Below are 26,559 nucleotides of genomic sequence, written 5' to 3'. Positions count from 1 at the left end.
AATCCCCAGAGGAGTTGTTTTCTCAGTGCCCCAGCATTTGGAAAGCTGCATTGCTGCAGAGTTGGGCTCGGTGCCCACCTGGACGACCACTGTGCCCCCCCTCAGTGTCGCATCCCTCACATGTCAGCAGCCCAGAGCCTGGGCTAACACGGGCTCACCGGGGGCATCTGCAGGAGTAGGTCTGCAAAATCAGCAATGCCTCAGGAGCCAAGAGCTGGGACACAGGTGGGCAGTGCAGGGGCTGTCCTGCCTTATTTTTAGGGTACCGATTTATTTCAGCAAAGCACCAAAGAACCAGCTGGGAAGGATGTCACGGGCGAGGACCAACGGGTGCCGGGGCCCCGCGGCCGGGCGAATCCGCATCCTGTGACATCTTGCCCTGTCAAGTGCAATTACTGTAATCTTCCACAGCCTCTCAAAATACGGATCCTGGCTTAGAAACCGGGCATCCGCAGCATGAAAGCTGCCTTTGTGCCCGGGCAGAGCCTGGGCGAGCGCCAGCCGTGAGGTGCACGAAGAAAATGAGTTCTCCACGTGCTGGGAGAAGGGAGGAAAAGCAAGCCTTCCCGCCCGGCCCCGCTGCAGATGGGCTGGAGCTCAGCTCCCCGCGGTGGCAGCCGGGGCACAAGGAGCTGCGTGGTGGTCTCCTGTCCCCCTGGGCGTAGCGGGGCCAGTGCCCGCAGGGCGCTGCTGACGTGCCGGACCATGGGAGCGACCCACGGGAAAAAGGTAATGGAGAGGTTTCATCGCGGGCTGAAGCGGCGGCGGGTTTAGGGAGAAGGCACCGTCTGCTCACGTGTGGCTTGTTTTGCCCCGCGCGTGCTAAGGCGGTGACAGCAGCCAGGGATTAGGGGGAAGGGGCCTGCTCTTAAGTAATTCCACCTGATGGGCTCAGCGCTGGGGCCCTGCCAGGGCTTTCAGGAGGGCGAGGAGGGGATCGGAGCATGGCAGTAGAACAAAGTTTGGGTTTCTGGGGAGAAATGTCTGATTGCACCCGTCAGCCTGCAGGCTGTGTGCTGCAGATGCGGCACAGAGCAAGCCCCCATGCTACACCCGCAGCCCAGCCTTGGCCCCCACTCCCCATCTCTGTGCTCCTGCTCCTAACTGGCCCAAACCAGGGGCGAGCAAACTCCCCTGCAGCACGGGGCACTTGTCTGCTGGCACAGGCTGCACTCCTGATATCCCCGGTGAGAAACTCCCTGGAGGTCAGAGCTGCGCCCATGACCCCTGTGGCCCCTGGAGACACCCCATGCATGTGCACTGTGACACCCCCGAGTATTTTTTGGACTGTGAACAGCTGCCAGCTTCTTCCCGGAGCAGGGGTGAGCTGGGCAGGTTGCAACAGCACCACACGCATCTGCTCTCCTCCAGATGCCCCAGGAGAGAGGCCACAGAGCTGCAAAAAGAAGCAGGGCTGTAAGGGGTCAGAGCCATGTGGAGGTGACTGGAGATAGCTGTGCTGTAGATGTCATTAGGTGTCACTTTGCTTTCACGTCTGATAACGTCTGTGCTTGGAGATGCGTCACCACATCTCCAGGTGTCACCACCGCGTGCTTGGGCCGCTCTGCTCTGGTGTCCGGCTCCTCTGCAGCTTCTCTCCCAGCTTCTTCCCAGAAATGCCCTTGTACACCATGCTAGGTCAGGAAAAACTGGCAGGTCTTTCTGTTTGAGTTTCTTACCCAATCTTACTCAGATTACAAGACACTGTTTTAAGAATGCGTATTCAAATTGTCAAGAGCAATACCAGGAAGACGTTCGTGCTTTCACCTTGTCCAGACTCGAGCAGCAGCCATCAGACTTATGATGTTCTAAAGGCTTCAAGAAATTGAAACTTGTGCTCTCTCCCTTCACCCTTTATCAGAAACTGCAAGTGAAATGTAAATGAAAATCCCTCAAAGAATGAGAGTTAGGCTAGGACCCCGATTAGAGACAAGCAGCACCCAGTGGCCCAAAACTGTCACCAGCCCTTCATCCGTCTTAACCCAGATTCCCTCCTAATTGAGGGAAAATGAACCAACCCCCTCTCTTGAAAGTCCATGAAATTGCATTCCCACTATCCTAGGGAAACAATCTCCAGCAGTTACAGTAACTAGAGTAGTTGTACCTTTGATTTTAAGCAATGCTCAGCATTTAACATCACACGGTCCAGCAAGGACAGCAAATCCCTCAGGGCTGGTAAACACCTGAATGTAAGATAGGAATAAAACAAAGCCTGAGTGATCTTGGCCCCTCTCACACTTCTGCAGAGCCAAGACAGTAATAAACTTGCAGAAAAGCTTTGAGGAGTTAGCCTGCGTGCCGTGGGAAACTGCTCCAGTGCCTGATTTAGTGAGAGCTTGCAAACCAGTGAGAGAAAAATCCTCCCAGCTTGGCCTCCTCATTGATGCTCATGGCAGACACAGTCAGTGCAGGGCAGACACTTCAGGGTGATGCTCCCCAGCCACAGCGAGCCTGGCCTTTGCCACAGCAGCCCTGGTCCTCCCCTGCACCCCTCAGCATCCCCAGCTCCTGCCCAGAGCTGGGGCTTCCCCGGGGAGGGCTTTGGGGATGGGCTCTGACCTTCCCCCCGAGCAATAATTCAAGAGGGTCAGGAGCAGCAGTGCAGCTCTAGCAAACACCAAACCCATCCCTGAGGACCTTGTCTCACATTGTCCTGGCCAGTGCTCCCAGCACCCAGCAGGAGAACCGGGGCTGGCGAGGGACCAGCAAACATGAGTCTATCTTCCTGTCCCTCAAACAATTGCCAGCTACAGGGGGTGTCACTCGCAGCCCCCCCCATTTCCCCGCTGCCCATCAGAGGTGCGGATGCTTCAGCCCAGCTCTGCGGCACCCCTGGGGCTCAGGGCTAGGGCAGCCCCCCCAGCAGGGGCCGAGCTCAGCCTGCAGCTCATCCCCAGCCCTCTGCTCACGTGGCCGCGACCTCCGGGCCTTGGCTCGTTTGCAGGGCATTGCTGCAGCCAGGGAATTAAGCTGGTTAGATCAGGCTTGGCTCAGAGCCTCCTGCTCGGCACTCCCAGCCCAGCCCTGCTGCACTCACGGCTATCTGTGCCATCCTCCCAACGGCTTTTGCCTGGTACTGAACAGGCTTTGAAACCTTCCCCAGAGCTCTCCCCTCACTGGCAGCCCTGAGCAGCTTCCAGGGATGGGCAGGAAAGCTCCACTTCCCCCAGGACCCGTTGCAGAAGGTGCACAGAGGGGACCGCAGGGGACCACGGAGCGGGACCAGGGCCAGCGCTGCCCCATTAGCAGTCTGAGCAGAGCCCCTTTCAAGCTCCGAGCACAGCAGCCATCCAAGGGGCTGGCAGCAGGGGATGTGGAGCGCAAGGCAATCCCCTGCTCTGCAACAAAAGGGACCGGAAAGGTTGCCAGCGGGGCTCCAAGGACATTTCTCCTTTCAAAGGCTGCGGCTGCTCCCCAAAACCTGTTCTGGCATCACCACCATTTCACAGTGCCCTGCCTGGGTGCTTCAAGGAGCCAGGGCAGCTCAGGGTGCTGGTGCCCTGCCCGCAGGACCCTCACAGCCCTGCACAGCACCAGCCTCCCCTCTGACCCCAACCAAACCCACCTTCGAATAACCCCACAAGCGCAGCCTCCCCCAAAACAGCTCCCGGGGCAGCCAGGGTTTGCACATCGGCCGTTTCCCCAGGGAAAGTTTTTCTGTCCCCAAATTCCCAAGAGTGTCAGTTTACACTAATGTCAGATGAGCTGTGATTAGGAGAGCTTTACTCTGCTGCTGGTTTAAAACAACAAGAGGCAGCATGCCAGCACCAGGGAGAGCCCTGTTTGGCACGGCAGCACCTGGCTGCCCACGCTGGAAGCCGGGGCTGGGAAGCCATCCCCTAAAACCCCCTGTGTGCACTGCAGGGGTACGGGACAGCACCCCTGGGGGCTGCAGGCACTGCCCCAGACCAGCCTTCTGCCATCACCCACCCTGCATGAGAAGTGCACACGTAGCTGCACTTGATGGAGTTTTCTCACCAGCAATAACACACCATTCACACGATACCATTCACATGATACCAGAGGCGAAGGCTACAAAGAAAAATTAAAAAAAAAAAAAAAAAAAAAGCTATGTTAAAACTTTTAGAAGTCTGTGGTGTTAGATGAAAGCTCTGAATGGATGAAGAATCTGGTTCTCGCCATTCAAGAGCTTGGAAACCCTTATCCCAACTACAAAAATCCTGGGCCCTTATTTTGGAAAGTGCAGGATCAAGTAAGGCAAACAAGAGGAGCTGTGTCTGTGGCTGGCAGAGGAGAGGTTTATAATGAGAAGGAAAAGGGCTGCTCCATGCCAGTGCAGCAGAGCATGGGGAGCAAATGGCCACAGAGGGGACCAGCATGGTGCCCATCCTGGCACGGTGACACGGATCACAAGAGGCCAAAGTGGGCAGCCCCAGGGCCAGTTGTTTTGTGGCACTGGCCCCAGGAGCAAGTCCAAAAATCAGATGGCAGTTTGGATCTGTGATACCTCGGTGTCCTGCAGCATTGCACTGCTCAGGGAAAGGATTTGCCGTGTGCTGCCTGCAGTTAGCACTGGTTCAGAGGGATGAGAGCAAGAGACGATGACTTTGTACACCAGAAAAGTTCCTAAGTGCCTAATGACAGGAGAGAGATATTGAAGAAAAGCCCATTTCTAGGCAAAATTAACACATTCCCGGAAAATAAGATCATCAGATGCTTCAAACATCTTCAAGCTTCATCTTCTGCGTGACACAGCACAGGCCAGGGCAGGGGAGCTAGGGCTGGTCCCGAAACCTCCACAACACCCCTTTCAAATGGCTTCATCCTGCCCCATCATCTTCTTCTGCCCTTTAAGGTCTCACAGGTGGTGACAGCTGGGGGCTCTGATTAAGCACAGACACTGCTCTGGGCTTTGGTAAATGAGAGGGAAAAAAACAATGTGATAGCAACCCTCCTGGGGTGCAAAGTGCATGGGAACAGGTGTCTGCACCCCACATCCTGTTCTTGTCCTTGTCCTCACTGTGTGGGCGTCCCCATAGGGTGGCTCTGACCCACAGAGCTGGCTGTGCTCTGCAGGGAGTGTCTGTGCCGTGCCACTGGGAAGGAGTTTTTCACCAACAATGGTGAGCCAAAAAAAAATACAGAAAGACTCAGCTGGCAGTGGTGGTGGCTGGCACGGTGGTGCTCACCATCTCCAGCACCAGCTTGAGCCACAGAGGAGCTCAGCATAATTTGGGGCACACGACGCAGCACGGAGGGAGGAGACCGGGAAGATCTCTGCATGGAAATGCAGCAGCTGCCAGGTTTGGGATGGCTCAGTGGTCCTCAAATAGAAATGGATTAAAGCAATTAAAGGCTTCACTACTTTGCTGCTTCCCTGTGCTCCAGGGGGTTCGCTTGAGCAGCACCTGCTGCTTTCTCATAACGCCTGCAATAACAGGGACGTTTCACCTCTTCCCCCGCTGCCTCCTCTGTTCACAGCCTGGCGGGTGGCATTTGCCCTTGCTCCAGGTAGCAGCCAAACCTCCTCCCTCGTGGCCCCTTCCCTCCTGCCCCCGTTCCTTACAAACCCCATTTTCCCAAGCTAAGGGGTCACAGCACTTTCCTTGGCCCCTACCCTGCAGTGCCTGTGTATGACAGAACGATGCCACTGCAGCTGGCACAGCGCCACAAGTAAATGTTGTCCCTGTCACTCATGTGGCATAAGCCTCACTCTCTGCAAAACCCCATTCTTCAAGGCTCTTTAGCGTTTCTTAATGGTCTCTCTGCAGCATGACAGCAATTCCTTCAGAAACTGTCAGAGCCCCTTTGTGCCAGTGACTGATGCTCTCCCCATGCAGTCAGTGGCAGCCCCAGAAATAGCAGCCTGGTCCTCCACATCATTAGTGGAACCAAACCTACTGCACGGGGCAAAAATAAGCTCTTGAGACAGGTTAAAATAATGGTTTGTTACAGCAGAAGTGCTGCTAACAGTGCTTGGGCAGGCGATGGAGGTATTGATGACAGATAGAGGGGCTGGAACTGGGCTCTGCACGTGGCAAGGCCCCAGAGCAAAGATCTCTGAGCTGCAGGGGATGCATGCCTCAGGGCCAGGGCAAGGCATCAGGTCTGGGGGCAGCGTGCCGATGGGTGGATGGACACATGGCTCCAGTCTGTGTTGGGGAGCTGCCGGGAGCCTCCCCGTGCCCTTCAGGTGCCTGAGCCTGGCCACTGCTCGCACTCATTAACCTGCAGGAAATGCTCAGCCGAGGTCCAGGCAGGAGCAGGGCCTTGTTCCCAGGGTGCTGCTGCCTCGCGTGAGCTCCTGGTGCCATGTTTGTGGGCAGCCCCTGAAACCGGCCTTGTTTCACCACTTCCCCCAGCTGCGGGAGGGCTGGGCCTGCCTTCTGCAACCAGCCCAGCCAGCGGTGTTTGTGACAGGCGCACAAAGGTCAGCGCAGCACTCGTCTGTGTCAAATTGTGTTGTCTTTATGAATAAAATAACACGAAGCGCTATTTGAGGCATTTGAAATTTTCCACTTCACTCGGCAGCAGAGTGGCCACCTGGCCGGCACGCCCTGAGAGCAGCATGGGCACAGCAGGGTCGGATCCGGCTGCCTCCCACAAACCCTAGTCACAAACCATGGGTGTCGCGCAGCCCCGAGGCTGCTGGTCACCCTCCTGAGAGTGCCTGCGCGTGTCCACCTCCCAGCTCTGATCCAACCCAAGAAATGCTGCAGATTTGCGCAGGTCAAAAGACCAGGAATGAAATGTAACACCAATAACTTGATCTTTCTTAAAGCCCTTTGCAACATGATAGTGAGAACAGGCATGGCCATGGCCAGGGACCAGGAGTAACACAAGCTCGCAGCCTGGCTTGGCAAACCTGATCACCCATGGGCAGGCAGGCATGTGGTGACCAGGACAAGGGCAGCAGGGTGCAGGGCATCCCGGGACCACCAGGGTTTGGGTTGTCCCACCTCACTCCCGCATCCCGCATCGCTCTCCAGCAACGCTGGGTCACCGAGAAGGGACATCAAGCTGGTGGCATGGGGATCCTGCAAGGTGGCTTCATCTCTCTTCATGGTGCCACGAGCTTCGTGGGCAGCAGGGAGCTGGGTTGGAGCAAGCCCTTAATGCTGTGGGAGCTCAGAGGGGCCACAGCCAGTGCAGGCAGGTTTTTCATCCAGGCTCTGAGCTCCCCATGCTTAGCACAGAGCCTTGCCGTGACATGGGCAGTGAAGCAGCTCTCAGCTGCTGGCTTGGGAGCGCCGGGATGCACCCGGACACTGACACCTGGGTGCCTGCCAGTCCCAATTGCAAACTCTGCCAAAAGAGCGTTGTGCCACAGTGGGTTGGAGCAGAGGACGGGCAGAGCCAAGCTCCCCGCCAAGCATCACTCTGCCCCTGCAAGGCAGAGGAGCCTGAACTGCAACACTTCCTCAGGGCAGGGCCAGTGGGGAGCTAGCTGTAATGCTAGGTGTCGGGACACACTGCCCTTTTTCTCTGTGTTTCTCCTTAAAATAAATAAATAAATAAATAAATAAATAAAAATGGGATCGTCTCGGCAAGCATGTGCACCAGCTTGCTGGATGCAATCAGCCTCAGCACCTCACATGGCAGGACTTTGCAGCAAAGCAATCAGCCTGACAGATTTTTGTGCATTTACATCACAGATGGGAAAAAATCTTACTAATCCTCAGAAGTTTCTTCCAGTGGATGATTTCACTGAGGTCTGGATCAGTCCCAGCTGCTGCAAATGAGCACAGATAGAGCAGAATTCAGCAGTAATCTATGAGATATGGGCAACAGCTTACGCAGTCTCCCAGCGTCCAGGAGCATGTCAGAGATATTTTCATAAGGAGCACCAGGAGTAGCAAGCAGAGGGTATTTGGGGCTGATAGAAAGCAGTGATAGGGTGCAATTTGGCCTATCTCTGCATCTCGTGTTTTGTGGCTTCATCACAGGCAGAAATGCTGGCTTTGATCTGCCAGCTCGCAATGCGTTGTTTCAGGTCATCACAACTTCCTTCAAAGCCTCTGGGCTAAGCAATGAGACCAGTGAATCAACAGATGTGTTCATTCATCGAACTGGTGTCAGCAGCTGCTCTTACAGCATACAGACAGAGCGCCTCTCTCCGAGCTCACCGACTCACCAGCAGCTTGGGCACCTTCCAGCCCTGCTGCTGCCTCCCAGAACCGGGTCTGCGGCAGATGCAGATCAGTTCTCAGCCTGGGTGGCATTTCGCCCACGTTAATACGTCTTAATCACCATGATCTGATTGCAGCAATTTCTTGCCTAATTCATTAGCTCAGACTTTGGCCACTGTGCAACATAGATGCTGCGATGCTGCACCTTAATGGCACCTGTATCAATCTTAACCTGCCTGAAGCCATCCTCCTCTCCCTTTCCAGGATGAGGGCTCTTTTCTCTGGCTGCTTTCAACAAAGCACAAATGTGACCCAAAATTACCAGCTATCGTCTTTGCTACAAGTAGATATCAGAGCATCCATGTGTAGGACAAGTTCATTCAGGGAGGCTGGCCTCAAGCTGCAGGAGAGCATCACACCCCTCAGCAGGAACCAGGGAGGAGGATTCCTGCTCAGAGCCAGTGGTTCACAGCAGACTGCACCTGAGAAAATGCCACCTGTAGGCATTCCATTGCTGTAGGAGAGCTTTGCCACACATTGGAGTCAGGGTGATGCACAGGAAGTTTGGGAGTACAATAAACCAATAAAACACAGTGCGACGATACTCATTATTTACATTGCTTTATTGCATTTAACCCCACTTAACAGCCGGGCTAACTCCACATGAAGTGGGAGGTGTCCATCCTGCAGCAGGAGGATGAAGCAGTTGCCCCAGCCCTGGGTGACTACAGCGGTGCCAGACGTCTGTCCGTGGGCAGGGAGCCCAATTACAACCAACAGCAGCACTCCCTGCCACCCACGCTCCCCATCACGAGCTGGGAGTGGAGATTTGATAACGACATGGCCCCGGCACTGTGCTCCTCTCAGGCTGTCTGCGGGGCCCAGGCACAGAGGAGCCAGTGCTGGGTACCCACTTGGCATATCTGGGATTTTTTTAATAAGAGTAGGCCCAGGGGACGTGTCCATGCAAGCAGGTTGTGTGGTGACACCTCCCGAAAGGAGTGGTGTAGGGATGAGCTCTCTTTGTCACCCCACGCTGGGACATGAAGCCATTTCATAAGAAACGAGACCTCGATCGAGGCAGCTGGGTGTCTGGAGGAGCCAGATTAATATCACCCTGCAGTTGGCTGCCTTGACACAATAGCCTTCAGGGAGCTACAGAGGAATACAAAGGCTTCTTGTGAATCCCAGAGACTCAGCAGCAGAGGTTAAAATTGCCGACTAATTTAGATAGCAGAGAGAGTCATTGTGCAAGGAACTCCTAGAAAAACAGCTTTGCCATCAGACTGCCTCAGGTTCAGCATGGCAGGTCCCAAAATGCCAAGACCCACTGCCAGCAAAGCAGAGCCCTGAAAGTCGTGGGCAGTGTGTGGGCTGCAGGGCGGGCTGCAGCCTGGGCAGCTTGTGCAACCAGCACAGCCTCTGCTCTGTGACACCCCCCGCTGCCACAGCCCCTGTCTGGAGGCAAAGGCTCTCAGTGACCTCCAAAACACAGCCCTTGCCCAGCCCACAGGTGGTGGAGATGCATGCAAGCTCACATCTGCACAAACACACACAGAGGGGAACATGGGCCAGCAGGATGCTCTGCTCCTGCTTTGAGTCTCTGTGTCAATGAAATGAAAGGAGATTAAAAATATAGAGATTTTTAAAGTCTCCATTAGCTCTTACTATGTTTCACCCTCTGTTACAGGGTAATATCCAGACAGTCCTTCCCCATTTCCCCCTCTCTCTTTTCTTCCAGAAGGAATATTCCCTGCAGCCCAGGTGTGCCGGTGGCAGTGGGAAGCCCGTGAGTGGTGGCTCGGGTGAGTGTCGGAGCTCCTGCAGTGCATGCTGCTGCATGGGGCGGTTGGCAAAATGAGCTGGGGGGCCCTGCACACAGCCAGCACCACCAAGCCCTTTGCTGGAAAACACAGCTGGGATGGGAGAAGCGCTGGGACAGGGAGAGGAGCGAAAGGTGAAGAGGTGAAAATGAGGGAATAAGGACCCCAGTGCCCATGGCAGCCTGGCCTCTTCCCCTAGACCTCCATAGGGCTTGGAGCATCCTGCACCGTGGCTGTCAGTGCCCCCCATTTCCCTTGTCCCTTTCCTCTGGATGGAAATAGCTTTACCCCATACCTGCCCACCTCCTGGGACTGAAACACTGGGTGAGCTTCTGCAAGCCCGGGCTGACAGCGGGCATGGGGCGATGGGCAGCACCCAGCTGAGAGCCCTAAGGAGCCACTGGGGCACTTCAGCTCCTTCTCCCCCCACCATGTCTGCAGCCTCAGGCTCCCCAGGCCAGGACAAGCCCTGGGCAGCAGAACCAGGCTGCTCAGCCCCTGCGCCTCCCCCCATGCCCTTGCCCCTGGGATGGTGCAGTGCTGGTGCGCAGCGGGTGTTGCAACGCACTGGGAATGATCACGATAACACGAGCGGTTGCCCTGGTGCCGGGCTTTGCTGTTGCAGTGCTTGCTAAAGAGAGTGGGCGTGCGGCTTCCTCTGGGCCGATCTGATTTCTCCGGGAGCGTGGTTAAGGCACACTCAGGAGAAATCACCCTCCGTGGAGCAGATACACAACCTCTCGGTGCGCACAGGCGCCTGGGCAGGCAGGGAGCTGTTTTCTTTGCAGAGGGGGGGGGAAATCAACTAGTTTATTCCTCACGCCTGGGAAAACATCATCCAGCAACGAAAAGCAAAAGGAGTAAGTTTTGGGGGGCCGTGGGGTCCCTGCAGGTTGGGACAGAGCCCCACCACGGGAGCCTCCGTCCTCACCCCCATCAGAGAGACAAGGCAGGAGCTTTGTGGGACCCGGCCAAGAAGTCCATCTGCAGGAGCGCAGGCAGGCAGAAGCAGCAGCCCCATGTCGTGGGACACGGGGCAGCACGGGGCCACCGGGCTCCCCAGGGCCACGCTGCGGAAATCAGGTAAGCCCAGGGCCCCCCAGCTGCCCTGGGGGTCCCCACATCCCCGTGTCCCCGTGTCCCCTACCTGCACTTGCTGGGCACGGGCTGCTGAGCCCCCGCGGGGATGTTCTGCACCGCGTGTCTGTTTGTGCACAGGTGACTTTGGACCCTGCTTTAAGTTTGTTTTGGGATATCATGTTTCTGTAGTTCTGAAGTGGCACTTCAGAAGCTTCCCTTCCAAAACAAACCCATATCCCACAGGGAATTCCCTAGGAGAACCCATGCTACAATTCCATGTTCCTGGGGAGGAATTAGGCTGGGCAGGGGGTACTTGCTAGTGTAATCCCTACGGTTCAAAGCGAAATGATTTTCACTGCATTCCACAAAATACCTTTGAGCTACCTTAAAACATTCATTAATGATTGATGCGTGTCTCTACATAGGTCGGCAAATGCACAGAGCAAATATTTGATGATATATTAAAAGCAAGTTTGCGACATTATCAAGGACTGCTGAGCATCTGTCACTGCTTAACAAAACTAATCGAGCCGTTCTACATGCCGTTTGCAAAAGGCACGGGCAGGCTTTCCTTGGTAATTGTTAACAGAGTGGGATCCCTGCCTCAGCACCCTTGCTTATCACAGTCCAAGGTAATTAAATGAAATTATTAACCAACATGCCCAGTCCTGCCTGTCTCCAGCAAGAGAGGAGGCTGCTGCTGCCTAAACGCTACGCGCATTTCCACCCTCAGCCAGCCCAAACCCGTGCAGAAACTTCCAAGCACCGGAGGGCTCAGCTCACCCCAGCCAGCTGGGATCCCTCTCTCAGGGTCCTCTCCTATGGAGTAGCTGTGGGGTGGCTGTAGCTGGTGGCGGGTGCTCAGCAGGGGTGGGTGGGACTGGGGGCACTGGTTGGACTGGGCGGAGCAGTGGCTGTACTGGTGGAGAGCTCAGGCTGGACTGGACTGGTGAGCAGCACTGGCTGTACTGGTGGTGGCACTGGGTGTACTGGTGGCAGCCCCATCCCGTGTGTGCAGGGGCAGGATGGTGCTGTGGGGCAGCAGGGCCAGATGTGGGGCCATGTCACGCCTGTTGGCATCCCCAGGATGATAAAATCTGCAGAGGCTGGTGACAGGAAGCAGGGACTGAGAGAGCATAGACACAGCAGGGCCCAACCCCTTGCTCCCCTCACAGGAGGAAGGGCCAGAAACGCTGGCACATTGCCGCTTTCCCTACAAAGCCACTCATCACTAAGCACTGCTCTTACTCCTCCATTACGGTGGTCTTTCCCTTTCTCACCCTGTGACCCTGTGGGGTTAATTTCTGAATTTCAGTGCTGAGCCGACCTGTGGTGAGTGCCTTCTGCCCTGAGGAGTGACCCCGTAGCTGGGACCCATTTACCAGAGCAGCCACATCAAGTTACATTTGCCTCATTGCATTATAAATACCAGAATTAGGCTGGCTTAATTATTTAAAAGCATAGATTAAAAGCAGACAAAGGCTCTTTGCCTCCTTTCTGGAGCACACGTATCATTCATCGGCGACGCAGTCGCCCGGTGACAGGCAAGGGTAGCGAGCCAGGCCCCTGGGACGAGAGGCTCCCGAGTTGCCAACACGGCAGGAACCAGGGGAGAGGAAAACCACAATGAGGATGGGGAGGATAATGAGCAGCATCTGCCAAGCTTCAGGCTCTCCGTGTTATTACTATTATTATTATTCTCCATCACCAGGGCCGGAAGCCATGGCAGTCATTAATGTGACAGCAGGACGGGTGTTTGTGCTTCTCAGGTTTGCGAGGCAGGCACAACCCCACCGTGTTTTTCTCACTTGTAAATGTGCAACGGAAATGCTGAGGCAGCAGAAACACCCGGGTATCCTGAGAGCCTTCCTCCCTGGGGTGCTGTGAGCGAAGACAGCACGTCACCAGGCCACCTGTGAGTTTGGAAGGGGACCCCAAGCAACTCCTGCTTTCCGATACACCACCGCCTGCTGAAGTCCCTGCTCCCAGCTGCCCTGTTTGATCCGGTATCCGCACCACGTGTACGGATGCTGAGACACACAGCAGCCGGTGCCCAGCACTGCCAGCATGTTGCTGCTGCAGGAGCATGGCAGGAGCAGTCACTGAGGTCCGCCCCAGCAGGAATTCAGCCCTCAGCTTGTAAGGTCAGGACAAGTTGCTTGAAGCCAGCATGGATGAGGGCAGCTCTAGAGTCCTCCCAGCCCCAGCTCTTCTGTGTTTATAAAGCACTATTAATTAACATCAGGAAAATCATGCAAGTTGACAGGTGTCAAGAATTCAAGAATCCGATATGAAAGATCAACTTCCATCGTAATTCTTCGTAGGACTGAACATACATGACCTCTTCTGCTGTGACACTGCAGTGGGAGAGGCCACAGGGCCAAACTCCAGCTCCACCTTAAACATGGAAATATCCTGACCACGAACAGATATTGTTTATAACCGTGTTTAGAATCCTTAAAGCAAGAAGTGGATCAGGAGCTCCCAAGGGCTGCCTGAGGGGAGGAAGGGTTGGAAACCTTATCCTCAGGAGAGGAGGGCTCCCCTGGGAGCAAACAGGATGAGTCCATGGCGTGAGAAATGCTGGGGCAGCCATGCCCATACAATGGGGCTTAGATCCTGTAAAGATAATATACATGTGCAGACCCCAAGATCTTTGCACCCTCTAATCCAGCTCAGAAATCTTCCCCATGCTCCATTTCTTCCCATTGTGGGCTTATCCACAAATATATATATATATATATATATATTTCTAATTCTTTCTCATTTTGAAAAGTTTCTCCCACATCACATCAGAAACCGCTCTGCACTGATGTGCTTAACAGGATCCCAGCAACATGAAGAAAGTTTTGTTTGGAGTTTTTTTAAGAAAATGCTAAATTTTCATGAGATGAGGCTTTTAAAAGAGATGAGCTGGGCGCTGGGGGCAGCTGGCAGCACTGCAGGGATCTGATGCATCTTGTGCTTGCTCTCTGGCAGACACCACTCCATGGCAGTTAGAACAGAAACACCAAGTTCTTGGGCATGGCAAAAAATCTCCTGAAAAGGGAAGATTTCCCACTGTTGCAGGCAGATGTGTCACGAACTCGGATTATTTTGCAGTTCCTATTACTCGTGCAAATAGCTTGAAACTAGCTTTGCCAACCTGTATTAAGCAAGACGGTTTGCAGCCCCATTCTTTGTGGGATGCGTGTGACCAGCTTCTTTCAGCAGCCCGTCATTAATCTGCTGGTTCTCTTAAAAAAAAAAAAAAAAGTATTCATGAACGAATTCCAGGCACTCGGAAAACCATAGGCTACAGTTTTAAGTGACCATTTCAGCCCAGGAAACCTCAGGTCAGTGGTTCTGCAAACCCAGACCTGGGACTGTGAGCTGAAAGTCTGCATTTTTCCTCCCGTTTCATCTCTTCCACCAATTACCAGGGTTTCACGGAATTACGAGCAATAACTACATCTGGCCCTGGCTTCCATTCCCCGAATAATGCCTTCTGCCTATTTTTACGTGGATGACATTTCATGGAGCCTCACTCTCTGCCCAGAAAGGGATTCCCATAAAATATTTTTAACAAGAGCAGTTTGGCCATTTTCTGCCGCTATTAAAAAAGCTCTCCCTAGATGCTCTTGTTGGGAAATCAGTTCTCAGCAGAAATAAGTCTGCAAACACTTTAGACAGTGGAAACGCATTGACTGAAAACACTCAATTTTCTCTCCAATCCCTTCTGTACTTTCCCCTTGAGAAGGGCGGCTGGAGCCAGGCAGCCGGAGCGGCACCCTGGTTGCCAGCCCTGCCCGGGGCTGATAATCCCCTTACAACATTCCTGGGGATTATTTTCAACCCGGTGTCTGGGAGCAGCACAGGCTGCGTGGCCACAATGCAGAGGGGCAGCCTCGCAGAGAGAAGTCATTAAATTCTAAATAAATGCTCTGTGGAGGACATCTCTGAGCCCCAATCCCAAAAGCAGCAGCAAGGCAAGCGCAGCTCAGCCCCAGCAGCTGTGCCAGCCCCTGGGCACGAGCATCCCTGTCCTCTGCAGGAGCAGGCTCAGAGCTTTGTCCTCCGGGTGCCCCAAGCAGCACACCACACTTTACACCCCTTGAGGGTATATTTAAGGTGTTACTTGTGACATTCAGGTTTTCAAAGGCATTTAATGTCGCTTCAAAGCTGGTATGCTATTTCCCAAAAGATTGAGGCCAAGCATAATCAGAAGTGGAAAGAATTTGGGCCAGAATTGCAGACTCACAATTCTATCAAAAGTCTCCCAGGAACGGGGGGATTTATAAGGATTTCCAGGAACCCAAGATTTGCTTTAAGTCACAGCAGACCAAGCTATTAAAAAATCATTTTCCTCCTCCAGGCAGTCCCACGACCAGGGACAAGCCAGGGAGGGGGGTGCTAGGTTTCCAGCACCTCCAAGGTGCCGAACATCTCCCATGGGGTCTCCCAGGAGGCAGATGAAGGCTGGGAGCTCATTTCACAGCCATGGCTAGGAGAGGAGCTGCGCCATGCCTGAAGTCCAGAGATGTGCCAGCAGCCCTGGCCTCATCATCCAAAAACTTGCTTTGTACATACAGAAAGTCACTTGGAAATGCAGCTTTCCTAGAAAGCCTCGGGCTTCTAGAAATGAGGAAGGGGAAAATATTTAAAAGCAAGCAAAACAGTAAATTCATTGAAGCAAATACAGCTGCTTTTTAAAAGCCACAGTCCAAAGCAGCTCTATTTGAAAGGTCACGCTGTCTTTCCGAGTACAGCAGAGGGTGTCAAAAATGCACATGCTTTTGTTGTTGTTGTTTATATCTTGCCAAGAACAATATAAAAATGTCTAACACCTATCGCCGATTTATGGTGGTGGCCCAGGAGGTGCCAGAGCTGAGGCTTGTTCATTGATCTATGGCCGAATCATGCAAAAACAGACATCCTGCTGTAAATCCACCGCAGAGACCTGGTTTGATTTACACTTCCAGCACTATAAATAATGACAAAACACAGTCTGATAGCAGTCTGTCTCCACATACACGGGTATGAATTACATCAGGTCTTGAAGACGACAGATCTACTGCAGGAGGAGCATTTTGCCCAGGGTACCTTTTTGCTTGCAGAAAGGATGTCCTGTCCTTACTCCCAGCATAACCCCAAGCTGCGCTTCAGGTCCCACTGTTTTGGTTTGGTTTTGGTTTTGTGTTTTAATGGTCAATGCAAATGCAGACATTCCTTAAATTTTTCCACACTAAGGTCTTGTGGTGACTTAAAGTGCTGTTCCTGGAGGGAGGTTCATGGCTCCTACCAGCGAGCTTGGCACACAGCAGCACGAGACAAATCCTCATGTGGGTGCCTGCATGCCCCTGGGCACATCCAGAACAGTGATGACCAAGCTGAAAGCTGCCTGCAGTGTCCTGGCCCTGGCAGCATTGCTCTGCTCAGGCAAATTACACTCCTTGTGAGCACTTCATGCTGATTTACCAGCCGCCTGGGCAGAAATGCTTCCAGTCCACCTCAGTTCCTCCCACTCCTTCCTTCCCAACATTTTCTCCAGTTGTACCAGTTTCAGGGAAAATCCCCCCCCCATCTGCCTTTGGTAAATAGGTTGATAACGCTGCTGCTTTTCACAGACCTCAGCCATGCAGCACTACCTTGCTGCAGCCTGGAAATAGCCACATTCTCCAATTCAAAACCTCCAGGCTCGCCACGGCACTGCCCCAAAATTCTGCAAAACCAGGGGGCCCCCAGGGCAGGGGGAGTTCCCTGATCATCCTGGGGGCATTTCCAGATGAAATCCCTGTTGTGCAGGCAGCTGACCAACAGTGGTGCTCCTATTAAATTGGCATTCTTTGAAAGTTACTTGTTTTGTTAGAAGAATAAAGCCACCACTTTGTCATTGGAAATGGAAGCTCATCTATTTTATTCACACCAAAACAAACCTTTACTTTGTACCTTCCTTTCTTGTCCTTTGTCCTCCTCCTTTCCTATGGAAAAGAAGACCCCCAAAAGGGAAGAATTAGGAGAACAAACCACAGCAATTTTACCCCTGTGAAAACCCCGTGTGCTTTCCACTGTTCAAAAACCAGCTTTCATGTAACAAAAATCAGCCATCAGATGGTGCTGCCTTAACCTCTGGCTGCTCTGCAGCTCTGCACCTCTCCAGCCCATGCACCAGCCGCAGCAGGGTGAGATCCAGCCTGGTGCTTCCATCAGTCAGCAAAGCGCCGCTCCCTCCCTGCTGCCAACAGCCGCGTGTGATCCTATGGGAACATAATCCGGTACAAGAAATCACTGGTCCCAGCTTTCAAGCACCCTTTGAATATGTACCGAACTATTCACCCCAATTACACTCATGTAATGGGCTCCGATCTGTTTTCCTTTGTTCCCAAAGCAGCGGGGCACTGGCCACATTAACATTCAATGAAAAGTTGTTTGATATTGAATCATTTCTTCAGCAGTATTATTTCTTACACAATTCTGTTTGATTGCAATCCACTTTACATTTGCTGAGTACTTACTGACTGTGAAAGAATGGCATAGCCTGCTTTCTCGTGCTTTTTTTTTTTTATTATTGATTTCTCTTTTAAAAGGGCTTTATTCCTTTTGTACATGAGACTGCGATAAGAGAGAGAGAGACTGTATTACTGAACAAAAGCTGTTTTCCTTGCTGCTCCATCAATCTATATAGCCTCACACTAGGTACCCCAAAATACTATAATAATGAAACACTTGGAGCTGTGGAGCTGCCTACACCCTTTTTCTGGGACTTTTTGTTCTTACTGGTAAACTCTCAAATTGCTCAAGTGAGTAGTCAGAAATTAATTGCTTTTCCTGGGCCCCTGATTAGACCATGCACTGGAATAATTGCAGTCAGCTCCGCACTTAAAGCACAGCCCGCTGTATGCATCCCGTCTTACAATGTGCTTTGCACTCCCTTTGTATCGTTTTTGTTTGTTTGTTTGTTTTTGTTTTTGTTGTTGTTGTTTGCTTGTTTTTTTGTAAAGGAGAAGTGTAGAGAACTTGGAAAACACCAGCAGCGAGAATACCCTGTGGGTTGCCTGAAATCCAAGCTGCCACCACTTAGAAAATTGCAGGCCCTTGTTCTCACATCCAGAACACACAAATTGTTACTGCACACGTGAACTATGCTTTCCGTGGCATTGGGCTGGGTCCTGACTTCTAGGTCAGCAGGGTATCACCAAAATCTGATGGCAGTGCTTCCTCGGGCCCCCCAAATCCTGCAGCTTCCCCCCCACAGGAGCAGAGCCCAGCACAGCCTGTGGTATGGCTGCTCCCAGCCTTAGTTGGGCTGATCTTGTGTTAATTAGTCCTTGGCACTCAATGCTGCAGCCACCGAAGCGAGTGGCTGGCAAGTCATTTAGAAGTGATATAATTAATACATGTCTCTCCAACAATGCAAAGGGAATATTTTTAAATATATATATATATTCCCAGCAAAGGGAATATTTTTTAAACCTCTGCAAAATGCCCCAGCACAGCCACCTGCCCGGGGAGGAGAGCACCAGAGGGTTCCCACACCCCTTGGGTGCCACCTCTCCTGCCACCTCTCTCTCTTGTCTTCCAGCCTCAATGTACACAGAAATACAGCGGGAGCATCCCAACAGCGGGAATATCCTGACTCACCCAGACTACATAGATGGAAACCCGGACCTGATCAAACCTAAAAAGCTCCTCAACCCCGTCAAAGCCTCGAAGAGTCACCAGGAGCTGCACAGGGAGCTGCTGATGAACCACAAGAGGTAAGAGGATGTCGCAGACTGCAGTGCTGAGCCCTGGCACAAGTGCCAGCGACGGCCTGCGTGCTGGAGGGGCAGGATAAACCTGCACATGAACACGGTGTAAAACCTGCTGTAACCCTTTTCGCTGATGTGGCAGTTTATTTTTAAACAAAAACAGACCTAAAGGCCCCTGCTCTGCCCTCCTGAAGCACTGGTGAGCGCTCTTCAGAGCTGCTCGCTGCTTCCACCCACCTCAGACCACAAGCACTGGATGACGCAAGGCATCCCTGCAGCCCCCTTCTCAGTGTCTCACACTTGTTTTCTTCCTGGTCTTATTTTTTCCATCTCCATCTTTCCAAAGCTCTTGCCAAGCCCACCCCAATGTGCAGCCCTCCTCTACGTTCAGCCTGGAGGCAGTGAGAGGTGCGGGCTGGATGGAGCTACTGGAGCTGTGTGAGGGCATCACTGTGAGACTATCTGCACTGCTTCCCTAAAAATCAAGAGGCGCCTAGGGCAGAGATACAGCTAGCATTCACATCCCTTATTCCCCACCCCATCACCCCAGTTTAAGTCTTTGGGGGTACAGATACAACATCGGGATAATGACACCAGGGTCTGAGAACCTACCTCCACATCAGTCCCTTGTAGAAAGTGTCTGAATGCCAGTGCAACAAAAGCATGCTCAGTTCAGAGCCTTTCTAGCACAGCAAGAAATCTGCTGGCTTTATATTGAAATGATCTGAATACCCTGAAATATTCTGACATGATCACACTTTGACTCCCTAATTAAAAGGAGCAGAGCCTCTGTTCGAAATGACTGCTCTCATCACGAGAACCAGACACATGCGTTAATTGGGCAAACAATCACGCCTGCCAGTAGGGTGCATTACCCAGTTCTGGCACTGCCTGGGCTCAGCTTGGATTTGACTTTCACAGAAGCAGAAAAATTACAGGGACCATGCCCAGGCCATTCTCCAGCATCAAGGCAGAGCCAACTAAACCAGCCAGGTATTTTTAAAACTCTGTCTTGACAGCGACCATATCCCAACTAGTGACGCTGCTCAGTTAAAGGTTCACCAAGCATCCTTAGCCTGGATCTCCCGGAACATTATTCCAGTTTAACCCCCACAGAACAAAGCACCAAGATGTTTCTGCAGTGAGGGCAGCAGAGATGAACAGCAGCAGACGTGGGGCACTGGGCTAAACCTCAAACTGGCAAATGCCAAGTGGCATCATCACTTTGTCCTCGAGCCCTCTGCCTGTCACCATGCTGTACCCACACGTGCCATCAGGTGCTGGCAGGAGGCAGCCCCACCACAGCCACCCTGTGTCCCCAGCCCCTGTCCCTTGGTGCTGCATGGCTCAGGGACAGGCGGTGCCTGAGGCAGCAGTTCAAGCCTGCTACAGCTCCGGCCTCCCAAATGATTTTCAGCGAATGCATGGAACAAATCCCACAGCAAACAACAATCCATCTGGGCTGGTTTCTTCTTGTTGGGATTTTTAATAAAATATGTTTAACCAAAGATTTTTATTTTATTTTTTGTTTAAAAGCAGGAAGAGATCAACCCTTTATTCATCCAGCTTAGAGCCTGGTCAGAGCCAGATCAGTTTAAAGTCTCTCTTGGTGAGTCCGGCTCCCAGGACGATCGATGCTGGCAGCGCTGGTGCAGGTTCACAGCAGTCAGCAAGCTGGCACCGGTCTGCCAGAGGGATGGAAGAGTAGCATCGATACACGTCCTTAAGTCACCAGCAAATCCAACAGCTTTGCTCTCTGCTGTATGGTCCTATGGAGGGGAGGAGAGGAGAGAGAAGGATCAGTGCTTGCTCCCATTTCTGCTTTGCGTTTTCCCCTTATGCAGAAGCAGGAAGCAACCCACAGCAGCAGCTTCTGCAACAAAACCCTTATCTCAGTCAACACCTCTGGGTACTAACAACACAGGCTGATTAAACCAAAGAGCAGTAATAAATCCAAAGGCAACATTGCAAACTCTGTGCCTCCAGCAACCAAGGCAGGCCTCCAGCCTTGAAAAAAGCCATCTCTGCTGCAGGAACCCCAGGCATCCTTATGTTACAACACCTCTCCTATGACTGTTTTTTTAGGACCTGAAATATTCTCAGCCTCCTGATTTAAACGAGTGTTAAACCCAGACCAGGAAAGTGGTCAGGCTCTGGCCCTTTCCCATGTCACAGCTACAATGTCTTCAACTCCTCTTTAAAAACATTACTTCAGCCAACTACATCTACTACTGTATTTTCTTGCAAAATTACTTATGTTGCAGTTGCTATTGCAGAAGATAACCTGTTTAAAAGCAGCCTTGATCTCTTAATAACCTGTTCTTCTGCGACACAAAAATGTGTACTTGCAATGGAGTCTGCCCAAAAGCCAGCAAAGCTTTGACTACGCATGTCTACGTCCATGCCACTTTAAGGGGACAGAAGCTGGTAGGAAATTGGCCAGGGCGAGATGCAGGAGACAAACCTTAGTGCTCAAATTCAGGCATGGCAATATTCAAAGGGTTAGGTTTCTGAAATTTGTTTGGAGTTCTCCTTTCATCTCTTTGCCAGGTATTTAAGCCTTGCCTGCATGTCCTTGCCACAGCTCCTTTCCAGTGATCCCACCCCCAATGGAGCTTTGCTTGGGACGTGTTGGGCGATGAAGGGGAGCCAGGTGCCCACCTCAGGAGAGGAATCTCCTTCTGGCCTCTCGACCCAAGCTCTCCACTTCAACAGGGATCGCTCAGCGATCAGCTCAACCCTCAGCTCTGAAGCAAACCTGGGACGCGAGCTGCCAGGACAATTACTGCAGTTCAATGACTACCCCTGCTGGTGGAAAAAAAAAATCTTCATTATTTAAAATTCCCTCAACGCGGCTGAAGCCGTCACTCACATAAATAATGCTAAAACCAGTGTGAGCCAAAGGAAGGGCAATTTCCATTCCCGCACAGAAAGCTGTGGCACCTTGGTGTCAGGAGCAAGGAGGGTTTGGAGCTGCCAAGAGGGCAGGGTCATATTCAGTGCAGCGGCTCCAGTCCTGATTTATCTGTTTTTTTGATCCACAGAGGCTTGGGCGTGGAGAGCAAGCCAGAGCTGCAGCGGGTGCTCGAGCACCGACGGCGAAACCAGCTCCTCAGACAGAAGAAGGAAGAGGAAGAGGCAAAGAAATTGCAGTCACCCTTTGAAAAGGAGCTACTAAAGAGGCACCAGAGGCTGGATCAGGTAGAACAATGTTGTCGGTCATACCTGGGTTATCCTAACCACCCCACACAGACCACAGGGGAGATCGCTTGGCTGGGGCTCAACTCAAGGAACGGTGCTGGCACCCCTCCATAAAACAAGAGCCAGGGTGCGTCCCTCTGCCATCCCACACAGCTGCACCGCCTTGTCCTCACAGTCAGACCCACCTTGCTCACGTCACCTCCATGTGTCCCTGGCCCCGCGTCTCCTCCAGATCCCAAGGGGTGTCCTCGGCTGCTCTCTGTGCTTGCCCACCACTGAAATGGCTGCAAGCAGCCCGTCAGCTTGCTGCCTCTGAAAATAAACTCATTCCCTGTCCTACTTGTCAGTATTTGCACTAAAGATGGATGTCACTGGTTTATTTAATTAATGGCACAACAGCTCCCTTTTAATCATATCAGCCAAGCCAAGACCACCAGAAAATCAAAGTCTGACCCTCTCAGAAAAGAATCAGGAATGTGAAACAAGGCAGTTTAGGGACAGAGCCATAAAGGCTTTCCACATTGAAGTGATGCAGCACGATGAGTTATTCCCCTTTAGATGATAACCTAAAGCTGAGAACGTTCCCCAGGCTCACAGGCCTCCTGTGTCTGGAGGGACAGCAACCTCTTCCTCCCTCTGCCATGGCAGCTCTGCAGAGGGGCCAACCCTGCTTACCTGCTGGGGAGGTTCCTCCCTGGAGGGAAAAACAGATGCTCCAGTGGGCCAGAAAAAGAAGTTGTGGGTGAATGTGGCTCTTAATGGTTTGGAAAAAGAGAGCACTGACATGTGCACTTACACAGTCATTCAATTCTGGGCAATAATATCTGGACACCCAGCAATAATGAAGCCCAGACTTTTAATGTAGCTAATGCACTTCTGTCCTGTAGCAGACACAGATAACAGTGACTCCTCTTTATTACAGCTGGAGAAAGAGCAGGAGAAGGAGGAAGACCATGCACCAGAATTCATTAAAGTAAAAGAAAACCTGAGAAGAACATCGACAGTGACTGGGGAAGAGAAAGCAGCATAGCTTCTGCCAAAACTCACTGGAGATCCTACGAAGGCTGACATCTCTGTACATGGTGGACATTCAAAGCCGCATCTTTGGGGCTACTTACAGCTATTAACACTTGCTCCAGTAGAAGGCACAAAAAAGGTTTTCTCATCCCAGGAAGGTCTTATGGTGGAAAAGGTGCAGCATGCACTGAAGAAGTACTCAGGCGAGGAGATGCAGAGAGAAGCGACGTCCCTTTCCTCCCAGACTGTGGGTGCACACTAACTTCCAGCTAACTCTTGGTTAACCCTTGAGGCACAGTGACCGTGTAAGGAGGGATGGGCATTCCCGTGAGTTTGGGGGACCCCACATCTCCCCAGAGGTGGGCTTACCAAGCTGGGGACAATAGGAGGGCAGCTGCAGCTCTGGTAACCCAGTGTGTTAACGCAAGGGACAACCTGTGCATCGCTGAGAACAGCCCAGGTGACTGTAAGGGCTTTCCCAAGGGTTACTGGCATCGTGCCACTACATGAGTCCAGCCTTGCTGAGGCTGTGTGTCCCAGAAGCATGGCTCTGCCATTAAACAACAAAAAAAATCAACCCGTGTGCCCACCCCAGCTCATCAATGGCCAGCCAGGTTCAACTGTTTTCATGAGCACCTTTAAGCTGCATTTCAAACCTGCTTGTGAACAGCTATTTAGCTATTTATCCAGTTCCATGCTCAGGCAGAAGATATACTGGGCTTTCCCATGAAATCCCCGAGTGAGAGGAAAATGCTTCATGCATAAAAGTACAAGCCGGGGGCTTTCAGCATGGATGTCAGTGAAAGTATGTGGTGACCAGGCAGCAACAAACTGCTTCTTGCCTCTCTGCACAAAGATGCTGCTGCAAAACTGTCAGTGCTTCTTATCCCTTCTTCCAGAGGTCAGTGCTGCCTCACACTGCAAGGCTAAAAATCTTCCTGCTGCTGGTAGAGCAAAGCTGAGGTAGATGGTGCCTTTGCACCACGTATGGACAGAGGCCACCACATTTATGGGGCACCTGTGCCCTGAGGTGTCCACATATAGAGCTAAAATTGCTCCTTCAGGTAGATCTCAGCTTCTTGGTTCTCACACAGCCCTGCTACAAAGCCTGAACAGCATAACTCACCGACTGCCTTCCAACACTGGTTCTTGAAAAGCAAGAGTCAATGGGTGTAGTCAGCTGGGAAGGTGACACCTCGTTAATAGTATCTACCATCCACATCTGCAGGGGATCCATATGTAAATTAAGGAGAGGGGGTGTTTATTAAGGAGAGGGGGTGTTTATTAAGGAGAGGGGGTGTTTAATAAGAAGTTACTAATCCATTCCCTAGTCTCTCTGGTCCAGCAGAGTGTTTCATTTCAGAGGATTGTTGCTCAACCTGGCAGCTTGAGTAAAACATCTGAGCCACATCATGCGTCAAGCGCAGCGATACAGATATGAGGCTTCTGGACAGCCTTACGTTATAAAAAAGCCCTTAAGCCAGTTCCAGCCCTCAAGAGCCCCACCCCACAGCACTGGCCTTCGTTCATCATACTTATTCTAAACAGGTTTTTATTTCAGAAATCCAGTGCATATGGTTTCTATGGGTCAAACGAGATCTGAAAGGATTTGTTTTGTCTTTTCCCACTGTAAAGTTTTTCACATAGCCTATGATTAAAACCATGAGGGAGAAGCAGCATCGAGCATTTTTTCAGGGGGGGAAAAAAAGCCAAATTTCTCAAAGATAAAATTGTGTCGCTAAGGATGCTTGTACACAGCTGTAGAGAATGCTTTATAATATTCCATCCATAACATCAGTTTAAATAACAAACTGAGTTGTTGTTTTGTGAGAGGTTATGGCACAGATCAAGTAACCTTGATCAAAGAGCTCCAAAAAATAAAGCAAATTAATTTGTAATTTTGCCACTGATGGAAATGCACTCCAGAAGAGACAATCTGTCACTCCATATGCACCGGCAAAAACAGTGCTATCGGCTCACCCTGTCTGCAACAGGGGCACTTATGCAAGTCCTTGGGTGGGAAGCCTGGGCAAACTGAGTGCTTGGAGCAGGTTGGAAGTATTTTGCTGTGGTCTTCTTGAATATGAGGATATTATCTGAAAAACTCAAGGTGTCTTCCTTTCACTTGGCGTCCACCGAGCATGGAGACGGGCCACGTACCTTTGCAGTCTGGCACTGCTGAGGGGGAGTTGGGCGTCCAGAAGTGAAAGGGAGGGCCAAATCATACTGTCCTAGCTGAGGATAAGCTAACAGCACCAAAAGAGATCCTTCAAGCTGTGGAGAGACAATGAAGAGCCCTGACACAGTGAGGGCAGGGCGGCCCATGCATCCCTGCAGGCCACAGGCAGCGGCCAGCTGCCCACCTGAGACAGCCCCACCATGCCAGCCCCAAGCTCCACGTACAATGTAGCGCCCTAGGCTTGAGCCCCCCTGTGACGAGGCTTCAGAAGCAATGTTTTCGTTGGATTAAAACCCACAGCGCAGTCAAACAGAGCTCTTCATGCCTGGACGAACTGATGGCCACCTCCCTCACACACTTGTTCGTCACACCACGATCAATACAGAGGTGGCACTGTCTGGGCACCAAGGGAGCATTGGACTCCAACAATCCCAGCAGAATTGAAAATGCACCAGTGTGGACACAGCCAGGATGAGATCCTGGGATGTGTTGTTTCCTCTTAAATGAATTCCTTCGTTTGGGGCCTAATGCTCTATGGCCCTAGAATGCGTTCCTGAATAGACGTGATGTATCCAGAAGGCACAGATTATCAGAGTATTGATGGAAGATATGTTTTTTTGCACTATGTTTCCTATGTGGTATATAGTTTATATTGTGTTGGTGTTTATACATTTATATACATTTGTGTTGTGCAACTCTACTACATTAACTGTCACTGCTCTGTTTAATGTGGACACTTCTGAAGAAACAAACTAAACTGGTTGTATTTTTTGCTCTTTTCCACAAGGAACTGAAAAAGCTCCAAGGATGCAAGCAGACAACAGCCAAATAAACTGATTGAACATAAAAACCACTTAAGTCTGACAGTGACTCGTTCATCAGTGCTGTGTTAACTTACTCATCAACAAGCTGTTTCCATCTGTACCCAACACTGCATTCGTTGCTTAGCCCTAAACTTCATCTCAATCTGCTGAAAGCCTTAGGGCACAAAAATGCAGGATCTGGCTTTCTGTGTGGTTTCTCTCACCAAAACTTCCCATGTGTTTAATTTTGCACTGGCCAAACACTCCCTCCTGCCTGGCAGGGTACAAGTCAATGCCAAGGAGACACGTTGCCCTTGGCTTTAATCTAAAAACTCAATTTTGGACTGAAAAATAATCCTACCGCTACCCAGCTCACCTTGTTATTTGATAAACGTTTTACAACGGTTCTAGCAACAACCACAACCCACACCTAACCCCTGCTAAATCAAGGAAGGTCGCTGGGATTGCAGAGGTAACAAAAAGGCCCCAAAGCAAGTGGCAAATTCCTCTCTTCATGCCAGCGTGGCTGGCTTCCCATTCAGAATAAGGGTGCTTTGTGCGATTTTACAGTTTTATTTATTAAAAATGTATATATATAAAGACACTGGGACAAGCGCAGGTAGCCGAGCAGCTCGT

General features: G+C 51.7%; 1 protein-coding gene across 2 annotated transcripts; it reads left to right on the top strand.

Moving 5' to 3' along the window:
* Positions 1-448: 448 nt before the first annotated feature.
* On the top strand, positions 449-25,980 carry FAM107A (family with sequence similarity 107 member A). Of its 2 annotated transcripts, XM_040568300.1 has the most exons (5): positions 449-729; positions 9,832-9,895; positions 18,555-18,729; positions 21,768-21,924; positions 22,847-25,980. In XM_040568300.1, exons 1-5 carry the CDS (start codon positions 586-588, stop codon positions 22,952-22,954), a joined length of 648 nt encoding a protein of 215 aa, XP_040424234.1. In that variant the 5' UTR covers positions 449-585; the 3' UTR covers positions 22,955-25,980. The 2 variants fall into 2 exon arrangements, with proteins under 2 accessions (XP_040424234.1, XP_040424235.1); XM_040568301.1 differs by lacking the exons at positions 449-729; positions 9,832-9,895 and adding an exon at positions 10,557-10,996 and having other exon boundaries at positions 22,847-25,979.
* The last annotated feature ends 579 nt before the right edge of the window (positions 25,981-26,559 follow it).

The sequence above is a fragment of the Cygnus olor genome, chromosome 10 (assembly GCF_009769625.2).
Source record: "Cygnus olor isolate bCygOlo1 chromosome 10, bCygOlo1.pri.v2, whole genome shotgun sequence".
In the NCBI taxonomy this organism is placed as follows: domain Eukaryota; kingdom Metazoa; phylum Chordata; class Aves; order Anseriformes; family Anatidae; genus Cygnus; species Cygnus olor.
Note: the sequence above shows the minus strand (reverse complement) of the source record. Positions and strands in the feature narration are given on the sequence as shown.

What these genes read in the sequence shown, in the direction of transcription:
- FAM107A (XM_040568300.1), top strand. Translation starts at nt 586, where the DNA reads ATGGGCTGGAGCTCAGCTCCCCGCGGTGGCAGCCGGGGCACAAGGAGC. An exon ending in GAGCGACCCACGGGAAAAAG is followed by an intron (nt 730 to 9,831) that starts GTAATGGAGAGG and finishes CTTTTCTTCCAG; the next exon opens with AAGGAATATTCCCTGCAGCC. An exon ending in GGCACCAGAGGCTGGATCAG is followed by an intron (nt 21,925 to 22,846) that starts GTAGAACAATGT and finishes TCTTTATTACAG; the next exon opens with CTGGAGAAAGAGCAGGAGAA.